Genomic DNA, 13,275 nt, shown 5'->3' with positions numbered 1-13,275 from the left:
GAAACGGGAATTGAGGCTCTGTCTTTGCGTAACCGGAACCCGAATCTAGAAAAATTGTTTTCTACTCATGTAGTAAAACATGAGAAACAGAATGTCTGCTTTTGGGTAAGTTTGTGGGAGAGGAAAAGGTTTTTCAGACTTTAATGGTTAAGGCTGGGATCCTATACTTGTGGGTAAAGGATTACTGAAGTCCACAGAATTTCTATTGAACTTCCGATTTATATCATAAATTATAAATTTACCCTTTGGTTTAACACACCGTCCATCCATCCATCCTTTCCTCCATCTCAAAATGATACTAAAATGATTTACCAGTAAGAAAATCTTAACCGTTAATGCCCATGGATATGGATATTTTGTTCTTCTTTTTTGGCAAAATATTTCCTTCAACCCCCATTCAGAAGAACGGAGTTAATCTCAGAGCCTTGATGAGTGAGTGTCCCAGGGCGGATTCCTCTTCCCACGAAATTCCGTCTCTGCCAGGATCCTGGCAGTCAAAATGTTGAGTTCACTGGCAAAGACCGAATGGCAGGAATTAAGAATTCTATTCTGTTCATAATGTAAATTGTTTGTCAGATTGATTGGCCTTAAATCCTTCTATAGAGACTTGAGTTTGCAATCTAGTTTCTCTTCCCTCAATGTCTTTGTGGCATGTTAAGGACTTTGTTAATGTTTATTTCAAATTAAGGCAGAGATTTGGAAAAAGTGAGAAAAGCTGCCCATATTTGGAAAGGATATTTCTATTCAAAAGAAGTAGAGTTCAATCTGTAAACATAAATGTAATTAATTTTTGAGAAAATCTTCACCAGTCAGAATTTGGTGGGAGAAATAAAACTAAAATAAAGATTGTAACATCAATACCACTTCAACCAAACGCATTCTAAGAAGAACAGAAATGGCATTACTAAGAAATGAACTCCACAATAAAAGATTTCAATTAGACCAAACAAACAAGGAGGTCCTTGTTCATTTCTTAGTAATGCCATTTCTGTTCTTCTTAGAATGCGTTTGGTTGAAGTGGTATTGATGTGGAATTTCAATTTGAAACAATTTGGTCTTATATTTTGGTCTCGACATTGGCATAGGAAAGGTATGTCACTTAGTATTCCCACAGAAACCATCATATGTGGAGTTGAAACCAGCTTAACTAAACTCAATGCAGATGAAGCAGACCAAGTCAGACATGAAGTCACCCACATCCTATGCACAAGCAAACCACCCAAAAGCAACCTAACAAAAGAAGAACAAGTAGCATTGCAAAACCTAAGAAAAGACAACAGCATAATCATACTACCAGCAGATAAAGGCAATGCTACAGTGGTAATGGACACATCAGACTATGAAGAGAAACTGTCCAACTTACTCAAAGAAACTACATACAAACCTATATTTACAGATCCCACAACCTATCTAGAAAAGACCACCAAGAAAAAGATAAAATCAACTTCTATAAGCCAAGAAACCCAACAAACAATCATTCCTAGGGAGAAGTCATCCAGATGCCCAAAACTATATGGCCTCCCCAAAATACACAAAGATGGAATCCCACTAAGACCCATAGTAAGTTCTATAGGCTCACCACTACAAAACTTAGCCAAATACCTAGCAAAACAACTACAACCTCATGCAGAAATGGCAGCTTCATATGTCCAAAACTCATACCACTTTATAGAATTAGTGAAAAATCTACAGATAGACCAAAAAGACTTGCTAGTCAGCTTCGATGTGGTATCACTATTCACCCAGGTGCCAGTCCAAGAAGCTCTATCAACAATAAGAAGCAAATACCAACCACCAAACCATATTATAGAACTAGCAGAACACTGCTTATCAAACACATACTTCATACACAGAGGCCAGAGATACAAACAAATAGAAGGCGCACCAATGGGATCCCCTCTATCACCAGTTATCGCCAACCTTTTCATGGAAGAATTTGAAACTAACGCTCTGGAAAAGACTACAAACAAACCAAAACTGTGGCTCAGATATGTGGATGACACCTTCGTGATCTGGCCCCACGGGAGAAAGGAGCTAGAAAACTTCCTAACACACCTGAACAGCCTACATCCCAAAATAAAATTCACCATGGAGATTGAAACAAACAACCAGTTACCTTTCCTGGATGTACTTATATACAAAAAACAAAACGGCACGCTAGGACACACAGTCTACCGAAAGAAAACACACACCAACCGTTACCTCAATGCGCAATCACATCATCACCCAGCACAAATAAATTCAGTAGCCAAAACACTAATAACAAGAACCAGACGCCTTGCAGATGAAACACATATACAAACAGAACTACACACCCTGACAGACATATTGACAGCAAACAAGTTCCAAAAAAACAAAATCACCAATATGATTCAGCAGGGGACTCCGAAACAGAAAAACATCCAAGAAGAAGAACAGAACAACGGACGAGCCATCTTGCCCTACATAAAAGGAACAACCGACAAAATCAGTAAAGTACTACGCAAACATAACATCAAAACCGCATTTAACACTGACAGAAAGATATCAACCATCCTGAGAAATCCCAAAGACAAAATAGAACTGGAAAACCAGGGCATATACCAAATCCCATGCGCCTCCTGTCCAGCAACATACATCGGACAGACTAACAGAAGAATAGAGGTACGTGTAGAAGAACATAAGAACTCAGTACAGAAGAAAGATCACACATCTTCACTAGTACAACACATAAACACTACGGGACACAACATCAATTTTGAAGGTACAAAAACAATCGCCAAAATAGAACATCTCAACAGCAGAATAATCAGAGAAGCCATTGAAATAGAAAAACACCCAGACAGTATGAACAAGCGAGACGACACCTCCCGCCTACATGCCATTTGGAAACCAGCATTGATAGAGAAACGAATTTCAGCAAACAAGGATTTAAAAAACCAACAAACAACCCCAAATGCCACCAGCCCCAGCAAGACTCATCCACACCCAGAACAAAAACTCTCCCACACAGAAGACAGAACAAGTCAAGCAAAAGTGCCATCACCCAAGCAGAAGAACGCACACACGAACCTGACTGACCCATACCAGAGATACGTAGCAGGTCCTCAAACTCGGAGCCAAACCAAAGCTCTGGAGGCCACTACACAGCCCACTCCTCAGGACACCAAATCACAACACTCAGGATATCACAACACAACAAAAAACCCCACCCATTCAGAACACACCCCACCCAAACAGAAGACAGCCACGCCTCCAACCAATCAGAAGACATCCACGCATCCACCCAATCAGAAGACAGCCACGCCTCCACTCAATCAGAAGGCAACCACGCCTCCACCCAGTCGGAGGACACCCCCACCCAATCAGAAAGCAGCCACGCCTCCTCCCAGTCAGAACACAGCCCCACCGGCAGTTGGAAATAAAGGAACAGCCAGACCACGCATTGCTCCTGGAAGCAGCAGGAGGAACACTCCGGCCTGATGATGACGGATGGGATTTCGTCGAAACGTCGCCACAACTTTCTGAAGATGAAAGGAACGTGGGAAGAAACCCGAGACTCTAGATCTACATACATACATATATATATATATACATACATACATACATACATACATACATACATACATATATATATATATATATATATATATATATATATATATATATATATTAAAAAAAGAAGTTTTGTAGGCACACACAGACAAAAGTTGAAGAGGATTAGTGGACAAAAACAAACTCAGAATTTCCACTCGGGAGGAAAAGCTGCGCGTGAAGCTCCCCCGGCAATCCGGCCGGGCTGAGCCAGGAAGAGCCGCGGCTCCATCTGGGGTGGGGGTGGGGGGGTGGGGGGTGATTCCCGAATTCCGGGAGAGGAGGGTGGAAAACGGGGGTCTCGGCTGGGCTTTCCGAGGATGGAGGGTGGGGGTAGATCCAGTTGGAATCCAGGGAGCCCCGGACTGTTCACCAAAGGGGAGGCTGCCTCGGACCCTCCTGGCTCTGGGCTGAACCCCGACACAGCCCCGCTTCCTGCGGCCCTTCGGATGGGGGGGGCTGATTCCCCTGCGGAGATTTTCCCCCCCCTTCTGTCCCCCCTCCGAGTTTCCTCCCATCAAGATCCACAACAGCCATTGTGGATCCGAAACCGACCTGCCGTTTGCAGCGGGTCAGAGAACCCCACAGTGCTGGGGGTGAGACCTCCTCCCCCCGCAGCCCCTTTGCCAGGAATGAAGGGGGTCAAAGGTCAGAGGCTTCCCTGGAGGTTTCACCCCATGGGCCAGGAAGTGTGGGAATTGGTTGCCTGAGGGGTTAGGACCTGTGTGTGTGTGAGTTGTGTGCGTATTTGTGTGTCCGCAGTCACCAGCTCATCCTCCCCTCCCCCCCCCCCCGCAGAGTCCAGACGCTTCTGGGGGCTCCCTCCCCCAAACTGCGTCTTGAGGAGCCCCAAAGCTCCGGCTCTTCTTTGGCCTTCTGGAGTTTCACCAACCCCGGCCGGGATTCCCCCTGGGCACCCCGGGAACTCAAAGGGCATCTAGTCCACCCTTCCAGGCGCACAGAGAAAGGAAGACTGGGTGAGAATCATGCCGGGGGTGGGCAGCAAAAGGAAATCCACGCTCCTCTCCGGAGCTGGCATGAAACACACACACACCTCCCGACGCTGCAGCCCCCCCCCCCCAGGACTGAATGGATCCCCCTCCCACTTTCTCCGCCTGTCTCCGCTCCGAACTATCTCCTCTATCCGGCGAAGTCAAGGGAGACTCTGCCCGGAGATTGATGACGCTACAAAACCAAGAATTCCGATTGGTCCTTCTGCTTCTTCTGGGCCCTCCGAAGTCAGAGGAAAACGCCTTCCCCCCCCCCCCCAATCCAGACCCTCCGATTCTGCCTCTGGGGCGGGGAGTAACCGCGTCTCTGTCTGGTCTCTTTGGGGGCGCTTGTGGGGCGGCATCCATGGGTTCCGCTGGGCTCCCCCTGATGCTGCTGATGCTGATGCTGGTGGGGGCGCTGGCCCGGATCCCCGGAAGCGAAGGGGGGAAGGAGACCCCCGGTAAGGAGGGGGGGCTGGGCGGGGGGAAGGAGGTTTCGGGGGAGGGAGGGGGCTGGGAAGCACCCCCAATACTCGTGGGAGGGGAGAAGGAAGCTGCTACCTCTTCAGACGGTAAGAGTGACGGGAGCGGACAACAGCCTCGATCTCTGCGTGGTCTCCTCCCCCTTCCCTCCCCACTTCTCCCCCTCAGAAGGGCGGAGAGGGACCCCTTCTTTCCCGATTGTAGCCGAGGTGGGGAGTCGCCGCCGGGCCCCTCTCTCGCCTCCCCAAAATGGCTGGGTAGGAGTTGGAGTCGGCTGCATCGAAAGAGGGACGGAAAGCAAAAGCGGGAAACTGAGGCATTTTCAGACCTGAATCCACACAAGGAAAAAGCTGCACTTTGGCAAAAGTATTTTTGCTTCTTCAAAGACTTCAGTTTTTCCTCCCAAATCTGAAATTTGAGGCTTTCAAAGTCAGGCCAGAGTTGAGCTTCGGTCCCTCCTAGGGGAGGCTCTGAATTTGGGGAGGAGGCCAATAAACCCCCACCCCATAATCCCCCATTGCTCTCTCGGGACCTGGAGGGAGGGGGGAAGTGAGAGAGGAGGATTTGGGGGGCTCCGAGTTGCTCCCCTAGGGCTCCACACAACAATCCCTATTGTGAGAGAGGCTGGAGACCCTCCCTTTCAGATGTTCGGGGGGGCTGCAGGGGGCCTTTTTGGGGAGGGGGATAGGAAACAAGTATTACCCTCGAAAATCATCCCAAGGCAGGGAGTTGGGCTGAAGATTAGGGAGTAAAAGATAAGTTGGGGGCACCCAGGGAAGGTGGGCCTTTGAAGGGCTGGGACCCCTCAGGAGTGTCACTCATTCTGCCCTCTTCCCCATCTTCCCCGCCCCCCCAAAGGAAGAGAGAGAGTGGGGGTTATGGATATTACTCTCCATCCACCCCAGAAAGTTTAAGTCCCACCCCCTAATTCCTCCCCCTTTAGATCCAACGGTCCCTGCAGAGAGTAGATCTGCTAGACCAGTGGAGCTTCTGCCTGATTTTTCCCACCGGGGGAGGATGGGGGAGTCCAGCAGGACGTTCTCCCCTCCCCCTTTTTCTTTCCTCCCCCCCAGCAGCCCCCCACCCACCCAGCAAGTCCACCTCCCGCTGGCACTGAGAGACTTCCCCCTCTCTCCTGCAGGGGGCGTCTTTCACCAGTCTCTCACGGAAAGCCTCTCCCTCCTCCCGCTTCCCGTATGGGTCCCTGTTTGCTGGCGGCTGGGAACGATGGGTCCTGGAGTCCCTCCTGAGGGCCCTTTTCTCCTCCTCCTCCTCCTCCTCCTCCTCCTCCTCCTCCCCCCTGCAGCCCATTTCCTGCTCCAGAGGAAGCCTGAGTGCCGCTTCCTCAACGGGACGCAGCAGGTGCGACTCATGGACTGGGGCATCTACGACCGGCAGGTGATTGACTACTTCGACAGCGACCTCGGGAAATACGTGGTCGTCACTCCGTTGGCGCAGCCTGATGTGGACAAGTGGAACAGCGATAAGGTCTTCATGCAGATCAAGAGAGCCGAAGTGGATTCCTTCTGCCGGCATAACTACGAGACATTCAAGAGCAATTCTGTGGTCGGCCGGAGAGGTGAGTGCGGGAGCGGATCCCGGGACCCCCCCCCCCTTCCTTTCATTTATTAGGATTCTCCCGGAGAAAGATTCCCTCCTTATATATTCTCTCCTCTCAGATCCGCAAAATTTATTCATTCGTATCTTATCACTGTTGATTAATACTTCTAAACCGCCCCCTCCCTCCCTCCCGCAAAGGGGCTCTGGGTGGTGCACGATAGAACAAAACCCATGAATAAAAATAAGGTTAAAATTTAAATGACCGTTTAAATTCCTTGCCAGACTAAACTGGTCCAACCACATCGGATTGTTCCCCACTTCCCCCTGCGTCTCTTGGCAAGGGACAAGATAGCAACACGGCTCCATCAAAATAAGAAAATCTGGCAGGAGGTTCCTTCCATCCCAGGGCATTTCCAGCATTTATTCCTATTAGATTTGTGCAATTTTATCATGGAAACTGTTCCCAACTGGGGACGATTTATGTTTTTCCATCTTTCAGGATCCCTTTTAATTTCTTGCTGCAATTTGCTTTGGAAATGACTTCAAACAAATAATATTTTCAGGAGTGAAAAGGGATCTTGGCCTGAACTAACCAACTTGGTCTCCCTTTCTCGGCCGTCTTTGTGTCTCCCCCGTGTCCCTCCTCCCCCTCCTCCCCTCCAGCCAAGCCCACCGTCTCCATCTCCTCCACCAAGCTGGACCCGGCTTCCCCCCACACCATCCTCCTCTGCACCGCGAGGGGCTTCTACCCCGTGGAGATCGAGGTCCGCTGGCTGAAGAACGGGCGGCCGGAGGAGGAGGGCGTGGCCTTCGGGGAGGAGCTCCAGAACGGAGACTGGACCTACCAGCTCCAGGTGATGCTGGAGACCCAGCCCCAGCGGGGGGACGTCTACGCCTGCCAGGTGGGGCACGTCAGCCTGGAGGCCCCCATCACCGTCCAGTGGGGTGAGCCCCTCCCCTCCCTCCCTCCCCTCCTGCTCTGGGGACCCCCAACTGCCCTGAGAGGGGGACAGAGGCCCTCCCTGTGGGGGGAGCTGGGATGGACCCTCCTGGGGGGGGAAGCTGGCCCTGATCCTCCTGCTCAGGGGAGGCTCCTTCTCCTTCCCCAGAGCCCCGATCCTCCAACTCGGCCAGGAGAAAACTCTGGACGGGGATTATGGGGGCCCTGATCGGGGTGATCTTCTTTGCCACGGGGCTCTCCCTCTGAAGAGCAAGAAAGGTGAGTCTGGGGGCTGGATGAGAGGTTGTGGGGAGGGGACCATCTGGGGGGGGGCTCTCAGCAAGCTTAGCAGAGGGCAAGGAGGCCCCCTTGGAAATTTGCATGGGAAATTCTGTTCTCGGAGGGTCTGCTGTATAAGTGAGCATCCTGCAACCTATTATGGGCTATCGATGGGGAGGGGGACCCCTGAGTCCTCCAGCCCATGAGAGGTTCTGATTGGCTCTTTTTCTCCTTCCAGCAATTCCCATCCAGCCTCCTGCAGGTGAGTTTCTCCTCAAGTTACAGATGTTTCTTTAACATTCGTTAATTGTTCCTTTTTTAAAACAAAATGTGGCTGAACAAAACCTCCTTGCTGTGGATACAACACATTTTTGAAAATTTGGGCAGCTTTTCCTTCCAGAGACCTGAAAACGGTGCCATCAAAAACAAACACACACACAAACACTAAAATCTGGCCCAGGATGTTTCCAAGTTTTGGGGAAATTGCAAAAGGGAAGGAAAGTCTCTTTGTGACTTTTCACACATTTTTTGGCCAAGTGATACTCGGCTTTGCTGCCACGCCCCATCCTGGCCCCATCTTCTTTGTTAATATGTTAATATGCCAGGAATGAATTCCCATCGCCCAGTACGCTCACACAGAGAGGGCCTCCTCAGGGTACCGTCGGCTAGACAATGTCGGCTGAGGGCCTTCTCTGTGGGAGCGCCAGCCCTGTGGAACCAGCTCCCCCCTGAGCTTCGGATGGCCCCGGGTCTCCGGTCCTTTCGCCGCGGCCTCAAAACACTCCTTTTCCACCTGGCTGACCTGGACTGACAGGGATTTTAATTATGTTTTTAATTTTTTAACTCTAATTTTTAATTTATTTTAATTTTAATTTTAATTTATTGTACAGAGGCCTTTAATTTTAATTTTATCTTAACTTCTGTATTTATTATATGTTATTGTTGTTAGCCGCCCTGAGTCCTTCGGGAGATAGGGCGGCATATAAGTCCCATTAATTAATTAATTTATTAATTAATTAATAAAATGAAATGTTGGGGGTGGGGGGAAGCCTCCTCTTTTGATTAAAGGTAAAGGTAAAGGTTCCCCCGCACATGCGTGCTAGTCGTTTCCGACTCTAGGGGCCGGTGCTCATCTCCGTTTCAAAGCCAAAGAGCCAGCGCTTGTCCGAGGACGTCTCCGTGGTCATGTGGCCGGCATGACTAGACACCAAAGGCGCACAGAATGCTGTTACCTTCCCACCGGAGTGGTCCCTATTTTTCTACTTGCATTTTTACGTGCTTTCGAACTGCTAGGTGGGCAGAAGCTGGGACGAGTAACAGGCGCTCACTCTGTTACGCGGCACTCGGGATTCGACCCGCCAAACTGCCGACCTTCTGATCGACAAGCTCAGCATCCTAACCCACTGAGCCACCGCGTCCCTTCCTCTTTTGATTACCCCCCCCCCATTGAAGTCAGTTGGGGATAATTCCACCAGCCCCTGAATTGCTGGTCCTTTGCATCTTTTTCCTCCCTGAAAAGGGGGTGGGGAATTGTCACTCATTCTGCCCCTGCCTATCAACCACCACCCCTGCAGTGTAGGTCTTCCTGGGGTGGGGCAGCTGAAAGAGAGGAATAAGAAGTTCTTTAAGCTTTACACTGAAGGTTTCGCTTTGTATTCTCATTTTCTCCCCATCTCTTTTTCTCTACAGCACTCATGAATTAATCCTGCCGTCCTTCCTGCTTCCTGATGCGAAAGGAAGTTGGGTTTTTTTTTTCAGTAGCTGATGAATTTCTGGCTTTTTTGCAACCCCTGAAAAATGGAGGCTGAAGCTTTTAGATTGGGGGGAGGAGAACGGCAGCCTGGAGCTTCGCCTGCTGAGACCACCCCCCCCCCATCTTCTTTTGAAGGCCTCCGTTTCTGGTGAGGGAGGGGTGGAGACCATCTAGACTGACCCCAGCTCTCCAGGACTGCCTGTCACTCCAAACCCACCCACCCCCATTTCTCTGAAATCAGATATGGAGAAACGCCTTGGGACTCCTAACCACTTTAATTCAAAGCCTTCGGGCCAAATCTTTACTTAGAGACTAATCCATTTGCTCACTTTCTTTCGCTCTTTTTACTGCCTAGGAAAAGCTTTCTCCTTCTGTTAACTACTATAAGTCCTCCCTAACTCTGTTTTACATTGTTGTTTTTTTTAAAAAAAAAATCCAATGTGCTTGCCATTCTTTGTTTTGGTTTGAAAATATGCTTATTAAAATGGGAATTAGCTGATCTGATTATTTCACTCGTTTTGATCGGTGTGCCTCAAGGAAGATGAAATCCACCCTTTATTTGAAGGGGAAACGAGAAGCAGCTTTCTTTTGAGTCTTGTTACTTTGGAAGAGAGCTTTTGGGATTATCTAGAGAAGGAAACGCTCCCTGTGAGCAGGTGAAAATCCCTCCCTCGCCAGGGCTGATCTCAGCAAGTATGCAAGACCACTCCGGGCAGATCTCTCTCTCTCTCTCTCTCTCTCTCTCTCTCTCTCTCTCTCTCTCTCTCTCTCTCTCTCTCTCTCTCTCTCTCTCTCCTCAAGCTTGTCACTCACACATATCAAGAACGGTTGCTGGCTGGGAGCGGGGCAGGGACCTTAGAGGGACACTCTCTCTCTCTCTCTCTCTCTCTCTCTCTCTCTCTCTCTCTCTCTCTCTCTCTCTCTCTCTCTCTTCAAACTTGTCACTCACGCTCACATATCAAGAACGGTTGCTGGCTGGGAGCGGGGCAGGGACCTTAGAGGGACACTATCTCTCTCTCTCTCTCTCTCTCTCTCTCTCTCTCTCTCTCTCTCTCTCTCTCTCTCTCTCTCTCTCTCTCTCTCTCTCTCTCTCTCTCTTCAAACTTGTCACTCACGCTCACATATCAAGAATGGTTGCTGGCTGGGAGCGGGGCAGGGACCTTAGAGGGACACACACTTTCTCTCTCTCTCTCTCTCTCTCTCTCTCTCTCTCTCTCTCTCTCTCTCTCTCTCTCTCTCTCTCTCTCTCTCTCCCTTCCCTCCCCCCCTCTCTCTCTCCTTCCCTCCCTCTTTTTCTCCCTCCCTGTCAAGATTGAATCGCTAAGATGCTCGCTATCCTCTGTCACTGCTCAACGCCATAGAAACGAGGGAGAGGGGGAGTCTGGGAAAGAAATGGGACTTTCAGGATTCCGACCATGAGACCCAAGGTCATCCGAATCAGATGTCTAGCAGAGAAGTGGACCGTTCCCATAACAAACAGAAGGAATGCGATTGGGCAACGTGAACAAAGGGTGGGCAGGGGTTATGAAAGGCTATGATTAACTAACCAGATTTTCCGGGCAAGAAAACTAGAGCTGATTTTACTTTTTCAGTGCCGGGATGTGTATTCAATAAAGGTTATCTCTTATGGCACCTCAAGACCCTAGAGTTTCTTCAATGTTGAATTTGCCAGCTGGACGGTTGACACTCTCTCCCTCTCTCTGTCTTATCTCTATCATCCCTCTCTCTCTCTCTCTCTCTCTCTCTCTCTCTCTCTCTCTCTCTCTCTCTCTCTCTCTCTCTCTCTCTCTCTCCCCCTCTCTCTCCATCTATATCTAACAGTTCTCTCTCTCCTTCCTTCTTTCTTGCCTTTCCTCCCTCCCTCTCTCTCTCCCTTATCTCTATAATTTCTCTCTTCTCTATCATTTCTCTATTACATCTATTTTATATCTCTGTCTGTCTGTCTGTCTGTCTGTCTGTCTGTCTATCTATCTATCTATCTATCTATCTATCTATCTATCTATCTATCTATCATCTCTCTCCCTATTTCTATCTTCTTTATCTCTCTATCATATCTCTCTATCATCTCTCTCTCTCCCTATCTCTATCTTCATCTCTCTTCTTTGTCTCTCTCTTCTGTCATTTCTATCTATCTGTCCACTACCCCTTCTCTTCTCTTTTCTTTTCTTCTCTTCTCTTCTCTTCTCTTCTCTTCTCTCATTCACTCACTATATCATCTAGCTATCAAATTTATATAACCACCCATCTCACAAGTGACTGGGTTTCATACACAAACCTAAACACATGAATGCATAAAATTATTTAAAAAAACACATTAAAAACAATAAAAAAATTTTAAAAAGAAGAAATATTAGGTGAAGAGTCAGATTTTTCAGTGCCACTGTAACTTTGAACAGCCATTAAATGAACTGTTGTTAAGTCATCACCACCCCCAGTGCTTTTACTGATGGGGAAAAGGCTGGAGATCTCCTATAACAGACAGCTAATGATGGTTAGTGCCATCAGGTTGGTGTCAACGTTAAACCAGCCCATGGATAGACTTTCTCTGGGGAGACCTGACCCCACCCCCACTCCTCCAGGTCCTCCGTCATCATCCCCCTCCCCCACTGCAACCGAGCCCCTCCACCTCCCTGCTTCTCATCCTTTTCCTCTCTTTCCTTCCCTCTTTCCCGGCATCACAGCCCTCCCCCTTCCCTCACCCCGAGAGCCGAGTCTGCACGTAATGTGTGAATGAGGAGAATCGGAGCCTCTGGACATTTGTCCAAACTTCCATCAGTTTGTTTCCTGAGCTGTCCAGGATCTCCCCGGGAGTCGGGAAGGGACCCCTCAGCCTCCTGGGGGGAGGGGACAGAGGACCGAGGGGGCCGCCCCACCCGGAGACTCCGCCGCGGGGCAGAGCAGGACAGTCCCGGAGCTGCCCCGGGGAAGAATCCAGGCTAGTTGCCCGCTGGATCATGGCCACTTTCTCGGTTCCGCTTCGGAGGAGCCCAACGCTTCATTCTGGGCGCGTGGGGAAGCGAAACTCAAGCGCCTCTGCAGCTGTTGGGGGTTGTAGAAACAAAGTTGCTCTCTGTATGTTTGTTTGTGTGTGTGTGTGTGTGTGTGTGTGTGTGTGAGGAAGAACTCGGAGAAAATCAAAATCGTGCTAGGGAAACATGAGAAGAGTCTAGTTAGTTCTGCTTTGGTCAGCGATGGAGCCCCCCCCCCCCGTTCCTCCCAAGGCTGCCTGGTTCTGGGCCCGAGTTTGTGTGACTGGCTGTGTCCAGATACACAACTGTGGAGCATATTCGGACTCTGCTGCCTCCTGCAGCTGCGGGGGGGGGGGGGGAGGGAGGACCCGGCTCTGGCCCGCCGAGGCTGGTGATGGGCCAGGGGGGACTTTGACCCCTCCAGCACCCACCCCCAATCCCCTGAAAGGATCCAGGCCATCTCAGGATACACACCCTGTGGGATGTCTGCCTGCTGCAGTTGGGAAAGGGGCGGAGCTCTGAGCATTGGGCTGATCTGGCAACACCAAGAATTAACTAATATTTTAAGATCAGCCCTCTAGAGCTGACAGCACCTTGTCCAGCCTCAGATGGCCTCGCCAAGCTGAGAGGGATCAGCCTGGTTAGTCTGAGGATGGGGGACCACCAGGAAGCATCTGGGCTACTGTACAGTCTGAGGCAATGAGGATGAAGCTTCAGCCATGAGCC

General features: G+C 49.6%; 1 protein-coding gene across 2 annotated transcripts; it reads left to right on the top strand.

The window, feature by feature from the left end:
• Positions 1-4,874: 4,874 nt before the first annotated feature.
• Positions 4,875-10,382, top strand: LOC308664664 (H-2 class II histocompatibility antigen, I-E beta chain-like). Of its 2 annotated transcripts, none has more exons than XM_081322106.1 (6): positions 4,875-5,026; positions 6,355-6,627; positions 7,272-7,553; positions 7,718-7,831; positions 8,066-8,089; positions 9,517-10,379. In XM_081322106.1, the coding sequence occupies exons 1-4, from the start codon at positions 4,930-4,932 to the stop codon at positions 7,813-7,815; spliced, it is 750 nt and encodes a 249-aa protein (XP_081178232.1). In that variant the 5' UTR covers positions 4,875-4,929; the 3' UTR covers positions 7,816-7,831; positions 8,066-8,089; positions 9,517-10,379. The 2 variants fall into 2 exon arrangements, with proteins under 2 accessions (XP_081178232.1, XP_081178233.1); XM_081322107.1 differs by lacking the exon at positions 4,875-5,026 and adding an exon at positions 5,328-5,414 and having other exon boundaries at positions 9,517-10,382.
• Positions 10,383-13,275: the final 2,893 nt, after the last annotated feature.

This window comes from Vipera berus (assembly GCF_964194415.1).
Source record: "Vipera berus genome assembly, chromosome: 2".
In the NCBI taxonomy this organism is placed as follows: Eukaryota; Metazoa; Chordata; class Lepidosauria; order Squamata; family Viperidae; genus Vipera; species Vipera berus.
The sequence above is the reverse complement of the archived record's forward strand: the minus strand, read 5'-3'. Positions and strand labels throughout refer to the sequence as shown.